Consider the following 19,000-nt stretch of genomic DNA (forward strand, 5'->3'; position numbering starts at 1 on the left):
TTCGATACCTAGCGCAAAAGAAGCGCCTGTTTCTCCTCTACAATACCTATATAGTCATACCCCGTGACACCCCTCATTATTTGTCTCTAGAAGTCCTAGAATAGGCCGACCCCCTAATTTTTTGACATTTTTTTCAAATTTTAAGCCCTAGTTTCAGATTTTTGAACATAGCGCCCTTCGATACCTAGCGCAAAAGAAGCGCCTGTTTCTCCTCTACAATACCTATATAGTCATACCCCGTGACACCCCTCATTATTTTTCTCTAGAAGTCCTAGAATAGGCCGACCCCCCTAATTTTTTGACATTTTTTTCAAATTTTAAGCCCTAGTTTCAGATTTTTGTACATAGCGCCCTTCGATACCTAGCGCAAAAGAAGCGCCTGTTTCTCCTTTACAATACCTATATAGTCATACCCCGTGACACCCCTCATTATTTGTCTCTAGAAGTCCTAGAATAGGCCGACCCCCTAATTTTTTGACATTTTTTTCAAATTTTAAGCCCTAGTTTCAGATTTTTGAACATAGCGCCCTTCGATACCTAGCGCAAAAGAAGCGCCTGTTTCTCCTCTACAATACCTATATAGTCATACCCCGTGACACCCCCCATTTTTTTTCTCTAGAACTCCAGGAATAGGCCGACCCTACCCCCATTTTTTGGACAATTTTTTCGAATTTTGAGCTCTAGTTTCAGATTTTTTAACATAGCGCCCTTCAATACCTAGCGCAAAAGAAGCGCCTGTTTCTCCTCTACAAGACCTATATAGGCATATTCCGTGACACCCCCCATTATTTTTCTCTAGAACTCCTGGAATAGGCCAACCCTACCCCCATTTTGTGGACAATTATTTCGAATTTTGAGCTCTAGTTTCAGATTTTTGAACATAGCGCCCTTCGATACCTAGCGCAAAAGAAGCGCCTGTTTCTCTTCTTCAAGACCTTTATAGTCATACCCCGTGACACCCCTCATTATTTTTCTCTAGAAGTCCTAGAAAAGGCCGACCCCCTAATTTTTTGACATTTTTTTCAAATTTTAAGCCCTAGTTTCAGATTTTTGAACATAGCGCCCTTCGATACCTAGCGCAAAATAAGTGCCTGTTTCTCCTCTACAAGACCTATATAGTCATTCCCCGTGACACCCCTCATTATTTTTCTCTAGAAGCCCTGGAATAGGCCGACCCCCCTAATTTTTTGACATTTTTTTTCAAATTTTGAGCTCTAGATTAAACAATGACATAAAAGGTGCTATAATTTACAGGGTAGGACTACTTTTACATACGTTCTAAATTGAAGTGGCCCTACACCTACAAATAATCCGTTGATAGATGCAGAGTTATTGTGGTACTGAATATTAGCCTAAAAAGTAATGCGACTTGTTAAATCAATGGATTGGATAAAACCATTTCAAAATTGAGTTAAAATTGCTATATTTTAACTGATTTTCTGCCTTTTTGAATACTTTTTTATTTAACGGCCGTTGTTGTCTTATTCTGTTTTTTGGTTTCTAGATATATCGCCTTATTGTTCGCTGGCTTATTGTTCGCTAGCTATTGTTCGCTAGCTTCTGCCTGGTCAATTGACCAGGTTTTACTAATATAGTAACAGTTCAATGAATATATCATTTTTATAGCTCAAGGAGACCTGTATTGTTTATATTCATCATCTGGAAACTCCATGACATATCAACATGTACTTAATTTGGACACAACAACGGACGAATCTACCACCTACAGAATATCATGTTTGGTAAGATTATTAGTTATCTTGGTGTAATCAGGGGTGTACAGAATTTTACACCGTTGTTGAAAATTCATACACCCTGAGGCGCAGCCGAATGGGTGTATGAATTTTCAACAACCGTACGGTGTAAAATTCCGTACACCCCTGATTACACCAAGATAACGAATTTATTTCTTATGAACAATTCCTTCACTCATTTTGAAACCAGGATGTAAAATTGTAAAAATGGTAATGGAAAATTTCCAGCGTAATATTTTTTCAATGACCATGTTGCTGCACATTGTCAAATACTTTTTGGAAAAATTCAGAAAATTAATGTGTTCTTTTGAGTTTACAGAAAAAAAGAAAAAGTCAACCAATCAGATTGCAGTATTTTTGCTGCATTAGAAATAAAGCCTCTTACTTTGTTAAGTTGTTTGTTTGAAATGTTTTCGTTAAAAACGTATCAAATAATGAATATTCAACCAATACGGTCAATTATGTTATTTTCATTCTGGTGTACAAAGTTGGCGACGAATTTACATGTGATCTTCTACAACCAATCACAAGGTATTGATGTACGCTATTGTAAATTTCCCTTTCAAATACAGATTGATTACTATAACTTTGCCCTCAGGACACCCTCTTGCTGTTTATTCGAGAAAAAAAATTAAGAGCCATAGAAAAAACACAAAGGAGTAGGTCCGGTAAGACCCCTTTTTGGCCCCAAAATATAACAGTTTTACAAAATTGTTAAAATGTAAACTTTTAGTTATATATTGAATAGTTGAATGCTTCTGCTACATAAATATGGGCTGTTTTTGATAATACAATGCACATATATCTGGTTGTAGCACCATTAAGTCATGCTAAATTACTGAAATCTTCAAAATTCTATCATTTTAGTTAAATTTTAGACGGTTTCCGTGTAAAACGAAAGTGGCCGCATTCGTGTTCATCCTTAATATTGAGATGTAGATTGTATTTTATGATAATTCATAACATATATAAAGGTTGTGGATGAACACGGATGCGGCCACTTTCATTTTTAACAAAAAAAACATCTGAAAAGTGACGTTTTTTGGCATATTTGAGAGATTTTTCATATTTGAGCTTGAATTGGATCGTTTTTAATGACTAAATTAGTTAAAATCTTTCACAAAAACTAATTGAATCAAGTGAAATAGACACTAAAGTGTTTAAAAAGTGGTCAAAATCTTTCGTCAGATGAAACTGAAATTTGAGGCAAAAATGAGTCCTTACCGGACCTACTCCTTTGAAGTATTAACCTCATAAATTTAGAAAAGAAATACTTAGTTGCATTACCCTTTTTTTATATTTTACACACAGTTTTCTGGAATCGCTTGCTCTCCCTTTCTCAATAGCATCTCCTATCGCCACTGATATCGATCAATAGCATCTTCTGTCGCCACTGATATCGATCAATAGCATCTCCTATCGCCACTGATATCGATCAATAGCATCTCCTATCGCCACTGATATCGATCAATATCATCTCCTATCGCCACTGATATCGATCAATAGCATCTCCTATCGCCACTGATATCGATCAATAGCATCTTCTGTCGCCACTGATATCGATCAATAGCATCTTCTGTCGCCACTGATATCGATCAATAGCATCTTCTGTCGCCACTGATATCGATCAATAGCATCTCCTATCGCCACTGATATCAAAATCGGTAATTTGTCATGTTTTATTTTTTTTTATTTTTCTCTAGGTTATGTCAACTGATGGGAATTCACGATACATGACACAGTATCCCAATAATTGTTATGATGGTCAGACTTCAAAATCTGTGTCATCTCCAGGTGCTTCGATAGAATTTTCACTGAAGAGTAAGTGTGTATCGGTAACTTAACAACCTGGCTTAATTAGTAGAACATCCCCATTTTCTCACAATTAAGATTTCTTGAGGAGATTAACTACTAAATTTTCGAAGGAAGAAAGTCAGCGAGTCTTATTTCTTCATCGCGACTAGTTATAAAAGAAGGGTGGAAAGCTTTCAATAATTTTGATAAATATCACCCTGTTGGGTAATAATATTTGTAAGAAATTAAGCAAAAAACCCTGAATCAGATATTCGACATTTAACTGTCGAAATGTGCATCAGGTGCAGAAAACGTTTTACCCTTAATGTTATTACTTTTTACGCAGTGTTGAAATGTCACCATTAAATAAATATTAAGTTTATCGTAAAATAATTTAACTAGTACTAATTTTAGACATTGAGAGTACAGATTGAATGTTTAATTTCTTGTGATCTAAAGTAAAAAAAAAAGAATACTAGTAATACGTAAACAAAATATAACATATTCTACATATTTTTGTTTCTCTTTCAGGTAGCTGTCGTAAGTTTCATATATTTAATTGAATGGCTTTTGAAATGTAAAAACACTATCTCCTTACAGCAAGTAATTATTCTACAGAAAAAAAAATCTTAAACATTTTGAATGTACATTGTAGCTTTCTACAACTTTCGTTTTCAATTTTTTTTTTTTACTTTTTATGCACTATATATTTTATAAGCAATACATTTCGAGTTTGACCAAAAGCAAACATAATCAAACAGCGAAAGTGCAAATTTAGAGCATACACATGCATTCTTATAGTTGACATCTATACCTAATATAGATTTACATAGTTAAGAAGCAGATTTTATTGTTTTAAAGTTTGTTTCAGCTGATTTCTGCGATTTAAAAAAAAAGTAGATTGACGTTGGATTTAACTTTAAAATGTACATTAGATTTAGTTTTTAAGAAAATACGTCAAGTATAAAAAAAAAATGGATGCTGTTCAGTTATTCAAATGTACTTTCTCGTTTCAATCAGCTTACACAGAGGCAGAAAACTTCACGGCGGCAATAGCACTTGGGGTTATTGTGCCTTTGATAATGATAATAATCATTGCTGTAATTGGTTATAAACTTTATCAGAACTATAAATATTACCAAGAAAACAAAGAGGTTGACACACCAAAGCCAGATCCAAAATACGCAAATGGCGAAATACGTAATAAACGAATGTGCAAAAGTAACGGTGTTGTGATTGACGAAAAAGCACTGATTAACGATACACCTAGAAGTGTTGAAATCATGATAGATGAAAGATGTCGACCTGATTCCACACTAACAACTGGTTCGCTTCTGTCTGCTGGAATTAGGCGCGAGTCTTCGATTCTTCTCGATATTAACCCGTCAACTCGGGGTACGATGGTTGCCGAGTCTCTTCCGGAAGTTACCGAACCGATCGATTACTCATCTGAATATTCAGACTCCGATGACGACGACCAGGGTAGTGACAATTTTTTGCAAATGCAATCGACTGGTGACTTTCTGGATGGTAAGAGAGACGAAGGTACTCAAACACCTAATATTCCTCAAATAGTACTGGACAGTATAAGTCATGGTGGAGACTTTCAACCAGACCTTATTTCACCTATTGCCGTTCCTCCTTCGATGACGACTATACCAGAGCACCAGACTGATGCAACTCAGACAGAGCAAGGAGGAACAAATAAGAAGAAAAAGAAACGGGTCAAGAGAACCAAGAGTGCATCTTCCACTAGACGAGTAAGCTCAGCTTCGAAACGCCGACCTGGAAGCAGCATTAAAAGAAAGGGAACATCAAAGCAGAAACCGGTAAATATATAATTTTATAATTGTAATAAGTTTTTCGTTTATGTTGTTTTAACTAAACTATTACTAACGTTGTACTGTGATTTGTCTGTTTATATTTTGCGTTTTTGTTTGTTTCGTTTTTCGTTATCAGTTTGCCTTTCACAATAAATGTTTTGACACATAAAAACAACAATTCCTCCATAAATATTTGGAACTTTTTGAATACTGTGGATTCATTATTATTCCTTGGATACCAATTTTCGTGGGTTTCTTAGATACCGTTGAACCACGAATTCAAATGACAACGAATAACAAAAGGTTTTTCTCAATCCACGACAATTGATACCTAAGAAAAAAATGAATCCACAGAAAGTAATATGTGCAATTCGCGCGAGCTGTGATTGTCCGGTATCCTACTCATGTCGTAAAATAGAAATCAAATTATATATTAATGAATTCGAACCACTTAGGCTGGATAAATTTGAAGTAAAACCCTGCAATTTTATTTTCTAGGATCGCTATGGTAATACTGACGATAAATTAGTCTTTGGTACCCGGATAAATATTTTGAGGATCCGCCCTAAATCATTCAGGGTAGGTCACGCACTTACTCTACTAACAACAAATATGGCGTTCTTTTTTAAAATTATAACATTATTTTTTTTCCTTTCTGATTTATCAAAGAAGATTGTGTTTACAGGACACTGATTCCCCAATCGCACTATCATTTTCTATGTTCAGTGGACCGTGAAATTTGGGTCAAAGCTCTAATTTTGCATTCAAACTAGAGAGATCATAAAATGGGAAACATGTGTTTCAAGTTGATAGGACTTTAACCTCATCAAAAACTACCTTGACCAAAGAATTCAACCTGAAGCAGGCACTAGCACTTTCTATGTTCAGTGGAAAGTGACATTTGGGTCAAAACTCTTATTTGAAATCAAAATTAGAAAGATGATCTTAGAGGGAACATGTTTTCTAAGTTTAAAGTTCATTGGACCTCATCTACATCAAAACCTACCTTGACCAAAATAATAACCTGAATTTCACTTTTGATTCTTTTATATGTTTCAAAGTTTAGTATGCCGTACATATTCGCTGAATGAGACTATAAACACCTTTTTTACGGGACCAACTGAAGCCTGCATGCCTACGGGTATGGGGATTTCTCGCTGTGTTGAAGACCCATTGCTGGTCTCGGGTTGTTTTCTTTTCTTTGGTCGGGTTATTGTCTCTTTGACATATTCACTGTTTCCTTTCTCCATTTTATTCGATTTCATATTTTAAGTCCTCAATGCTCTTCGATATTACTGCTTTACGTGTGTTTGATCGTTTCAAGCGTCACTTACATTATGAGCTATTTGTTGACGAAATGTGCTTCTAGCGTACACAGTTGAAATCCTGGTGGAACTAATAAAGTTGAAAGGCCTATTTTTGACAAGTTAATTCTTTTTTACGAAATACTCTTCTCTTTCTGCGATTAAGGTGGTACCTAACACTACAGTGAGATAACTCTGTAAAATCAGTTAAACATTTTAATTACGATGTGCTGTTTAGGGATTATTAAGCTTCTCAATGATCAAAATTGGTGTTTGTCAAACTGCTATACTACCAGTGTAATTTTTCTAATAAAACGGTTGGTTCAAAATTTGTGAAATTTTTATATTTTTGTTAAAGGCTCAAAGTAAATACTTTGACAAATTTTTATGAAAACTAAACCATCCAAATTAATTTTAGTGAAAGTGTTGGGTACCACTTTAATTACTTTGTCCCTTGGCCTACTTCACGAAAGTTAATAACTTCGAAGGCGTAACGCCACGTGGTGTTTAGTTTAAACGTAATCCCCTTTCCTCATAATTTAATTCTTTAACATTCTTAATCTTCAAAATATATTTTTAATCTTGTTAAATTGGCATTAGATGTTGAATCAGTGCAAGTTATAGCCTTGAAATCTTTAGAATGTATTATTCAAAATCATTGTCGTACAAAATAGATAAATTATAACCAAAGAACCACAATCCCTCTGAACATCTGGATAAAACATCAACAACAAAATATTGTATACAAAACCCACATTAATACAAAAAAAAACAGCATACTTTTACATCAGAAGTATTTGTTAACATGTGCCGCTCACAATGTACGAACCCGGAGCACCTTTGTTCGTTACACGTTTTATAGGTTCATATTGTTTTAGTCTAAATTGTGGTGTTTTGAAAGTGTATAAGTATGTCTTTGAATTTCCTTCGACTTATGTTGTCGATAATATTTTTAACCTCTTTTAAAATAAATTAAACAGTTTATAAATTTTCAACTGGATATATCGATGCTACGAAAAACATTTATAGACAACTTTCGAGTTCGATGCATTTCCCGTCAAAAACTCGGGTTTTAGTGAAAAACATTTGTGCGTTTCAGGGCATAGTCACTTCCCTTCAAATGTTGAGCGAGTGGTTGGAAAACTAATATAATGTTAAATTGCATGAATTATACAGCAAATCAAATTCTTATAAATGACAATCAGCACTGCGGTCATTAGGAAATTTTAATTAAAGTTTATGTACCCTTCTGTAGCCATTTTTGTACGAACTTTTTAAACTTCAATGGTATCAAAACTAAAGATATAATTATTAATAGAGATAGGCCATTTTGTACATATTCCAAGGGGAAACTTGATGCAAAGCATTATTTTTTACTGTTCCATTGCATTTAATAGAAAAAGAGGACTTTGTGGCAAATAAATCAAGATTTTTATAGAAAATTCACTGCCTTTATCCTTGTACTCTCATATTTGGCAATTTGATGACTGATAGATATAGGATTATTGCATGCAGTGCTAGCATTGATTTCCTTAAAACAAGTTTGTAAATGTAGTTATTGGTTAAAACAAATATAGATATGGCCAAAATCAAGTACACCTTTTAGGGTGCGCTCGACTTTAGTGACTCAGCACGAGGTGTTTTGGAATTTACAGGTTGCTTAGAACTTTTTGTAAAAAATAAACACTAGCACATCATAGAAAATCAAGTGAGTAATTTATGTTTCAAATTTTATAACAAAAATATCTGTATTAATGGCTGTGGATTTTCTATAAAAATTTTGATTTATTTGCCACAAAGTCCTCTTTTTCTATCAAATGCAATGAAACAGTAAAAAATAATGCTTTGCATCAAGTTTCCCCTTTGAATATGTACTAAATGGCCTATCTCTGTTATTCATTTTATCTGTAGTTTTGATACAATTGAGGTTTGAAAAATTCGTTCAAAAATGGCTACAGAAGGGTACATAAACCTTAAGTACTTACAAAACAAACATTATTTGTAGTTTATCCTGTACAATGACTATCACTTAAACATGTTTAAAGCCTCGGTCACACCTTACCGGATAGCTCGAACGGACGCCTAACGGATAACTTTTTTTCAATCCGTTCATGTCCGTTAGACGTCCGTTCTTATCCGTTAGGCGTCCGTTAAGCGTCCGTTTTATCCGTTGACGTCCGTTCTGTTCGGTGGAAAATTTTGAGCATGTTTAAAACTTTGAACGGGCGTCCAACGGATAAAATGTCCGTTGAACGTCCGTTTTGTACGGTATTCGTCCGTTTTGTATCCGTTACGTGTCCGTTATGCATCCGTTGGAGATCCGGTAGACCAATTCACCAACGGACGTCTACCGGACGCCTAACGGACGCCTAATGGATAAAACGGATGTGAAACGGACATTAACGGAAGGATAACGGATAAAACGGATGCCTACCGGATGTAAAACGGACATATGCCAATTGAAATTTCTCATGGTTTATTGCCTTTAATTTTTAGATGGTTTATTGCCTTTAATTTTCAGAATATTTTGTTCATCCGTTTTATCCGTTACGCTTCCGTTAGGTGTCCGTTTTATCCGGTACTCGTCTGAACGTTCGACGTCCGTTCTGTCCGGTACGTATCCGTTTCATGTACGTTCAATGTCCGTTGTGTGTCCGTTAGTCATTCGTTACATGTCCGTTAGTACACCAACGGACTCCCAACGGAGCTTTACGCTTGATGAACGTTAAAGTAATAGTGCAGGGATACAGGCGATCAAAGGCGCGCATAATTGACCGAGTTTTTTTTCGTTGACGGATGAATTCGAAAGTAGTCTATTTGACCAAAACAAAATCTTTCTATTTAATGCAATATACATGTACCATTCATGTATATGGCCCGAAAAGTACCGTAATAAAATAGATAAATCTTTTTCGTCGAATGGGTGTTTACTATAGAAGAATTTGATTTCCGGATATCTGTTTTTCGGGGCGACCTGAAGAAAGCCACACCACAAAATTATTAATCATGCTGAAAACTACGAAATTAATTCAACTCGTGCTTTGGTAAAATAAGTTTACCTACCGACCCAATCCTTCGTCGTGCTTAATCCCAATCGTCATGTATTTAATTCCACAGTTATACAGACGATTTAAAAGTTATGTCATTATCCCCCTAGCTTTTTATAGCTTATTTAACATCATTAGCAACATTGCATTTGTTAGTAAAAAATCTCTAAAACGATAAAGACATGAAATGCAATATCTCACACTATGGAATTATTTATGTTTTTGGGTTGTACGGTAAGACCGTTTTTTTTTACATATCTTTTTATTTGCTGTGTGTTAATTTATTCATTTAAGTTTTAAGGTAGCTTGAAATCACCAGTTACAATACGATTTTTTTCTTACTTTCATTCTGTCTTTTTTTTTAGTTCAATCTTCCATTTTTTTTACATATCTTTTTATTTGCTGTGTGTTAATTTATTCATTTAAGTTTTAATGTAAAACTCACTAGTACAATGCAAATTTTTTCTTACTTTTATTCTGTCTTTTTTTTCATTCAATCTTCCTTTATTTTTAATGACAAGGAAGAAATGTTTCGAAATTTAAAGCAACAACACAGTAAATTGATATTATTTTTTTCAAGCACAGTACAAGGAAAATCGACTCAACGATCCTTACTTACCATTATATATAGTAAGAATTGGAAGGCAAACATATATCGAATACCAATTCTGCCAGACCATCAGTACTAATGATTTTTGGAATGTTAAACGTATCTGATATGACTACCCTCACGAAGAGCTAGTCACCTTAGTATTGTATTAAGTATCCTAATTCTTTCTATTTTGCTTTTTCTCAGAAAAAGAAGCAGGTTAATCCATTAATCACTGATGAAGATAGTCCAATTGATCCAAGTTTAAATGATTTAGATATGAGTACAAATGATCAGATCATTGTACATTCAAAAGATGAAAACATTACTACAGAAACTGGGGAGGAAAAAGAAATAGATGACAATACTACAGATGATACATTAAATTCAAATCCAAGCAAGTCAAACTTGAAACGAAACGAAAGTATGCTGAGAGAGAAAATATATAAACATACCAATAGGGATATACTGTCTTCCAAAAGGAAAAAGAAACAACCAAAGCTTAGACATCCTCTTGAACAAAAGAAGGTATGGATGTTGTACATAAACGAAATCATCGAATATCTTTATGCGAATTTACAGTATAATTTAAGACAAAAAATCTACATACTTCCCTCTTTTGAAGTTAAATGATTGCTACCTAGTTTGTTTAGGTTAAATAATTGTTTATCTGAGATGCAATGCTATATATAAATATATGCTATGGTTGCAAATGAGACACCTCCCTATAAGAAACAAAATGATATAGAAATTAACTATTATAGGTCACCGTACTGCCTTCATCAATAAATTCAGGGTAGTTTTAAAAATTCCCCTGATTTACAAAGAAACAAAAATTCCATGTGTATGTCCTGCTTTCTTGATGCATTGTATTTTCTTGTCTTTTTGTTTTCCCGTCTGTCCCATAGCTTGAATTTTGGTTTTAGGTAGACTAGAACGATACAAAAAATTAAATATAACTTGAAATTTAGTACAAATGTTTATCTTTATTATGTAACTTTTTTTTAAATATAAGAACTGGATAGGTTATGATCCATCTTTTGAGATTCGTTTATAACGGAAATGTCATAGTGGTAGAGTGCATGATTTAATAGGAAGACATTCTTGTGTTTGTCATAAAATCTAACTGCAGCCTTGCTTTTTTGCAGGGAGATCAAGAACCTCTGTCCGACTCCTGGTTTAAACATAGGAGCACCTCTGTACCTAGAACGCACAATAACTCAGATAGAAAAGAGGAAACTGATGGTGAAGGGGTGAGTTTTATATAAATAGTTCTATAGTAAGCTATAATAGAGTAATTGGTAATGTTTAGCTTTATACACTGTGCAAGACAAATTTGCCAATCCAAAATTGATATATGAGGCCTCTTTATATTGAGAACAGAAGTCATCGGCTATATACCTTGTATCACCAAAATCGTGTGACCAAGACTTTATATAGTAATTTGTCTGGTGAGTTATGGTATTTGGGTAGATAATGCATCAGAATCAAGCTTTTTTTAAAAGGAAATATTTGCATTTTCAGAACAACCAAAAGGATATCTAAGCATGCTATCTTACTCTGAACCCAATGACGGCGTGTTGTGTGGAAGTTTTAATGTATCTCCCTCATGCATAGCTCTGATTCCTTTCGCGGATTTGGCTATACTTTTTGGACCTTTTGGATTAAAGCTCTTTATCTTTTATATAAGCTTTGGATTTCAAATATTTTGGCCACGAGCATCACTGAAGAGACATGTATTGTCAAAATGCGCATCTGGTGCAGGGTAATTGGTACCGTTAATGTTATTAATTAAAAAATTAAACAAAAGGCATTTCATTATTAACTACTTGTTTATCGTTGAGACATCAGAGTTGGTAGTAAAAATACTATTTTAAGCCTCTCTGTGTGTACGAAAGTTTTTTTTAAATCAAAGTGCAAACCTTGAATTGCTTTTATCATAAAATTATAAATACTAGTAGATACTCAACTCAACCCATCTTTGATTGAAACAATTGGCAGAAAACATGAAATTGCTAATATTTTATAGCATAAAAGCACAGAGTGTATTTTGTTATACTACTGCAATACTAAGTCGACTCGATGATTTTGATTTTTAGGACTCTGAGTTTGAAAGTATAATTTGGAATAGGTGAGACTTGCACTGCATTTGACATGATATATATATTAAACGTCATAGATAAATCGATATTGAGAACATATTTTGGTTGGAATGTATTATAAATTCTTTCTGTAAAGGCAATTATTCGGAAAGCTTTTGAAAAAAAAATATAAGAATAATACACGTCTGTTTGAACTTCGCTAACTGTTACCGTTAAGCAACATAACAAACAATACAATTTCTAGGACTAGCGAAACAAAAACACTGATTGAAAAAACAACCCTTCTTGTTAACAATCGTGACAGCTTAAACGACTACCAGTACAACCCTTTGGAATGACAGTAAAACTCTTCTGCATAATCTCAGAATTATACAAGTACATGTACATATGTACTATACAGTGGAAAAACTTATTTCAGTTTATTAATCATTTCCGGTTCATTACTCTTGTTTTGCAAGGAAAGTCTGTCTCGTTGCTTTATATATCGTGTCAAATCGTGTTTTGCACTGAGAGCTTCACCATTTCCAAATTAATTATTTTGAACGTTTATTTAATATTCACTCATTTTGTGAATAAGACTTTGTATTGTAATAGTAAATTCAATAACCAAAATTTACAATATTTAACATGAAAATTAAAAGTTTTATTTCACCATGCACAAAATTTAAGTTGGCTACTTTATAAATGCATTTCAACAAAATGCTATAATTTTATCCATATCAAATATCGCAATTTTTAGTAAAGGGTTGAAGTGACTCCAACTTATTCGATAGTTAAGATATTTCGAGAACCAAAAATCAAACCATTTTCAAACAAAATGTCTTTAGTTCTATACAACGGTGTTGTTGCTAAATACAATGCGAAGTAGTGTCTCTTGGCCAAATAGAGTAGTATTTAATCAATTAACTATTTAAACCGAATTAAGAGTTCGGAGTATTTTATTTTTCTATAAATGACTACATTAGATTAAATGATTTTTTAACATCAACGCATATTTGATTTTTTTTTTTTTTAAATAATCTTTTTATCCAAGAAGTCGTATTTTTCTTGTGATTTTGCCCAGTAGCACTCCTGCATATCATGGTGCTAGTTTTATTAATTTTGTGAATGAATTTCATTATGAATTCTACAATAAGTCATTGAAATTATTTCTATTCAAAAGTCTCTTTTTAAAACCCTTTAAATTTGTAGCTACAAAAATTAACATAACCATAGGAGTTGTTCACTGTCACGTCTGCTTTGTGTATCTCTTTCAGTTCTAATCATGCACTTTTCACATAGCACACGATATTTCAATCTTCGATTTAAGTTCGATTTAATTTGTAGTGACTCTATTTATCAAAAAGCCTCGTCTTTTCACTAATTGCTTTTTTTTTTTTTTTTTTTAACTTAAAATATTTAAAAAAGATAATTTTTTTCTCAAAATGACTGTCAATAGTTCAAGTTTCATCTTTTAAATAATTAAAGAACAAGAGAAAATTTTTGAGTTTTTTTTTTTTTTTTTGCAATCCGTTTTTTTTGTTTTTAAACATTAAAAACATTTCATTAAAATCAAAAATTAAAAGCAGTTTAAGAAGTTTTCAACAAATGTTTCATTATTTTACAATTTTCAAATATCTTTTGGTTCTTCGGTATAACAAGTTTTGAATAACAATAAACTTTATACATAAAGGTCTGATAGACTACAAGCGTCTGCTCCATTCGACACTAGAGGATTGTTCTCAGGAAGGTAGGTTGTGGTACGTAATCTTTTGGGTCCAAACGAACAAGACTTGCATAGCGCAACTGTGTTTTCGAATAGTTCTTCATAAGATAAGGATATATACTGTATGATTCTGTATAGCCAATCCTGTCCATAAAACCTTTAAGGGGGGAAACTGTCAATCGTACGGCAGAATGGTTTTAATATACAGGAGCATTGATGAATTGATGACAGGATGATTAAAAAAACTGACACTTTATTCGGTACGTCCGAGAGCTATTCTGGATTCAACTGCATTGAAAACATTTATAGCCGAAAATACGGTATGGGTTTCACATCGTAAAAGACCTTACGATTGACTATGATTGCTTACATCCACTTCATTTGAACTTTGATGGATATCTGTCTCATTTTGCAACAATACTACATCTCTTTATTTTTATCAACTCAAACATGCGCATGCCGAGAATGTATAAATACTTAGACACGTAAGGAGCTTAATGACCAAAATGGACATAAAAATAATCGCCAAAAATTATTTTAAATCTACTTTGTCCCAAGGATTTTAAAAATTTGGTTCTTTATTTTTTTTCAGAATGGAATTGTATAATTTTATACTACGACTTTTATTTTAAAAAGTATAAAAATAGCATAGTACCAAGCATGCAACAAGTGTGTTTTTTGTGATTGAATCAGTGCACTAGTCGGACCTACATGTAATTTTTGTATTTATTCTGTAGTTGCAACAATCAAAATGTTTATCTTTTTTTTCTTCGATTTGATATTCTTTTTGATATAATTTCTGTATATATATTCACATCTGATTTACTGTTTGCTTTTACAATCTAAGACATTTTTTTAGATGGGCGATGGATAACCTTATTTAAATTGGGTTATCTCCAGTTTACTAGAAAAAAAATTACAATACAAAGTAACTACAATGTACACCATAGCATATAAACTATAATACATATATGGGTCTGGTTGGGGTTTACAAAATAGAGAATGATTGGCAAAAATTCAAAACACAGGGCATAAATTACGGAATAGACAAAAAAAAGGAAGAGAAAAAAAAGAGAGAGATTGGTCTAAATTTAATATCATTGAATAAAGAAATGAAAGACCATCTAAATCATGTTGTATACAAGATAGGTCATCTAAGGAAAATAGTATGTTGCTTTTCTATATGTTCTGAATGAGAACAAAAAATATTATATTTTTATAAAAGCATTATTTTCTGTTTAATTTTTTCTCATACTTTTTTTATAATTAAGTGTTCAGAATAATGGATTTTTTTTCTTTGTGCATATACATGTACATGTGTATCAACAAGATAGTATATTTTACTGATAGCTTAAAATAAAAACTCATATAAATAGTATACCGAAAGAAATATGTAAAAAACATTTCTAAAACTATAAAAGGTGTATTCTTTAATATAATCCCTATTATAAAGTTTGACCTGTATATCAATAATAAGAATGTGACTGTACTACATGTACACTGTACTACATGTACACTGTACTACATATACACTGTTCTACATGTACACTGTACTACATGTACACTGTACTACATGTACACTGTACTACATGTACACTGTACATGTGCTTGTATCGTATTACTCAATCTAAATCCACTTAATTTCTCACAATGTTTTAATGCCTTAGCTTATTCAAAACTATTTACTATGGATAAAGACTATAAGAGTCATTGTTAAATTGAACGATTAAAATTGAAAATTATTATGAAAAAATAACAATTAAAAGATTTAAAAAATACAAAAGATGTATATAACGGATATTTATCTGATAGATACTAAAGGTTTGTAAACCTTATAACAGTCTACAACATATTTGATAAAGGGAAGCATGATATTATGTCTTTAATATGGATGTTGACTTGTGGGAAGGGGAGGTAATAACCATTTATGATCTAACTATCATGTAGGAAATATACTGATTTTTTTTTTTGTAAATGAAGAGTGTCCCTAGAGGGAGGGGTATACTGCTGAACGTTTGTCAGTCCAAGACAATATCTAGATTAATGGATTATTTTCATTTCTAATCTAAAGGATGGAAAAGTTCAAAATACTTTTCTGTGTCATATTTTATTTATTTAGTTTTTATTTGAGCTTTACCAGTTGGTAACGCATTGATTCGAATGGTGACCAAAAGATATAACAGGCTTCTTAACACGAAACTTACTTGGTATTAAATTGTAAGTTTTTAAATTCATTGATTTTTAAAACGAGACTGAGTTACCAAAACGACAGGTTGAGACTTTTCATTGTCACTGGATGATGAGGTTATGTTTAATAGAAGATATCGTCAGATTTTACAGGCCTCGCACGGACCCTTCTTATAGAAGCTGAATATGATATATAACGCAGAGAGTGTGGTAGCCTCCTCTCATAAGTCACTCGATTTAATTTCCTCATTCCACACTGCATTTTCTAAAAAAAAAAAGAAGCTTGCTACATGTATATACATGTATTTTAGGACGAATCCAGGATTTTTGGAAGTGAGCGTAATTCTATAAAACGGTTTCTCAACTGAATAAAAAAAATGGACTATTTTATGTTTAAAAAAAATCTTAAAAACGGTAAAAAACATGATATAATCACTTTTGACGATCCGTCTATGTGTATTAATCATATTTTCTTTTTCAGCAAGTATCACCTGAAGTAGATGAGCACGGGAACCTATTACCGCAAAGTGATAATGACTCCGTAGAACAAAAACGACCACCAACGCAGCAAAAACCATTCATGAAGCCTCAAGCAGAGACAACGGAGGAAGTGTTCGAAAAGATTAAATCTATGTGGCAATTTGGAAATAAGTGGCTTGGAAATACGTATATTGCTCATAGTCCTAAATAATGTGTGCATGTATTTAGGAACTGAAGACTTATGAGTTAAATCATTCATCAAGTATATTTCATGGCATTGTGAACGCTTTTTATTGACATTTTTATTTTCTCAATCTTCATTTTTAACCGCGTTTGGTTTTGTCACCACTTGGAATGTTTGTTGTCATTTGAAACGCATCTTTTAACTTGCTTATCAGACATACCATTTTCTATGAGTGATCGTGCTTTTTTTTCATTTGAACTTATTCTTCCTAACATAAATATGTCAGTTCAGTCTTCTTTCACTTCAAGTGAAAACTAGTTTGTATTACAAAAGGCATTGTTCGTCTAATTCAAACATGATTGCGTGCTATAATATACTTTTATGTTTATTCATTTTATAGTTGTTATACTTTAGTTGAACCTGACCTAAAGTAAAAAATAAAAAACCAAAAGTAAACTACATAGAGATATATTCTCATTTATCAGTTTCACTGTCAAGTCGCACAATAACATAATAACTATGAAAGCGATAATCTAAATTATATAAATCCTTAATAAGATCATGTTTGGTTAATATGTTAAAATTGATCAATCGTTTTTTTTTTTTTTCATTGTTATTTTTTTATTTTAGTTTAATATTATGCTATGGAACCTATATATGTGTTATTCATACACGTAACGAACTTAAAAGATAATTGTAAACAGCGTGTTTTCCATTCAGAAGAGAACAATAAAATTCAGTGTAAACACAAATATTTGGGTTATATAAATCTTTAATAAATAATTTGTTAGCAATATCTAATATACTGGTTTGATGCTCTCTTGTGTATATTCTGCATGTTATGATTTATGTCCTTCTCGGTCCCAAATGCTATATGTCTACTTAGAAAATGAAATGAAAGTATTTTTTGAACTTATTAATTTTATCTGAATGCTTTAACATGTAACAAGTTAATATTTATTTCACAACTAAAATATAGATATATGCGTCTTTAAATATTATAAATATGTTTGTTTTTTTAAATGAATGACTGCATTCCAGAATACGTTTTCTTTTTTCATCTTTTTTTAGATGTAAAAATCCCGTAATGAAAATGAAAATAACGTTTATTACTTATAAAATTGATGCCTGTGAAGCGCTTTTCTGGATTATCATCTTCATCGGGAATGCTAAAAACTAAAATTTGAAAGCCATTGGGTATTTGAATTGACAATGAGCTGTATGTATGACGAAACATTATTGACAAATCAATTTAACAGCCATTAAATGACTTGGTGTTTGATTATCCGAATGACGGAAGTGTTATAGAACTTCGTTGTGATTAGTTCGCTTTTTACATCTGATAATTGGCCGGACTTACTTTATAAGTTTTAAATACAAACATAAACATCTACGAATCTTGTTTCTTCTATTTATTGTATATTTATTCAGTTCGCAAGAAGTTCCACTCCATGTAGAATAATAAATATCAAATTGTTATTACAATATAGTCTTTCATCTTTAGATCCATCTGTAATAAATGTAATATGACAGACAAACAATTCTCTGTGTATCATGGTAGATTGTTATCTTAATAATGTTAGGAAAACACAAAGAAATAAAATTACTCTGTCTTTGCCTTTATGTTGTTCATGATAAACAATGTATATATAAAAAAAGAAGATGTGGTTTGATTGTAAATGAGACAACTATCCACAAAAGACCAAAATGACCCAGACATTAACAACTATAGGTCACCGTACGGCCTTCAACAATGAGCAAAGCTCATACCGCATAGTCAGCTATAATAGGCCCCGATAAGACAATGTAAAACCATTCAAACGAGAAAACTAACGGCCTTATTTATGTGAAAAAATTAACGAAAAACAAATATGTTAAACATAAACAAACGACAACCACATGTACATGTATATATGTACTGCTCTAAATCATGCAAATCAAATATTTTAAAGATTCAGATTCAAATTTAGAACATTTTATATCGCACATACAAGCACATGCTGGGGCCTTTCATAGTTTACTATATGGTAA

The 19,000-nt window shown here is 32.4% G+C and overlaps 1 protein-coding gene across 1 annotated transcript in view; it reads left to right on the plus strand.

The window, feature by feature from the left end:
* LOC134700195 (uncharacterized) overlaps window positions 1–18,586 on the plus strand; it is a 54,254-nt gene extending 35,668 nt beyond the window's left edge. The window contains exons 6-12 of the mRNA XM_063561556.1: window positions 1,627–1,742; window positions 3,458–3,589; window positions 4,580–5,377; window positions 5,870–5,950; window positions 10,519–10,839; window positions 11,460–11,564; window positions 16,787–18,586. Coding sequence (XP_063417626.1) covers window positions 1,627–1,742; window positions 3,458–3,589; window positions 4,580–5,377; window positions 5,870–5,950; window positions 10,519–10,839; window positions 11,460–11,564; window positions 16,787–16,996 — 1,763 coding nt within the window. The 3' untranslated portion in view covers window positions 16,997–18,586. The remainder of the gene's footprint in view (window positions 1–1,626; window positions 1,743–3,457; window positions 3,590–4,579; window positions 5,378–5,869; window positions 5,951–10,518; window positions 10,840–11,459; window positions 11,565–16,786) is intronic.
* Window positions 18,587–19,000: the final 414 nt, after the last annotated feature.

The sequence above is a fragment of the Mytilus trossulus genome, unplaced genomic scaffold (assembly GCF_036588685.1).
Source record: "Mytilus trossulus isolate FHL-02 unplaced genomic scaffold, PNRI_Mtr1.1.1.hap1 h1tg000128l__unscaffolded, whole genome shotgun sequence".
Classification (NCBI taxonomy): Eukaryota; Metazoa; Mollusca; class Bivalvia; order Mytilida; family Mytilidae; genus Mytilus; species Mytilus trossulus.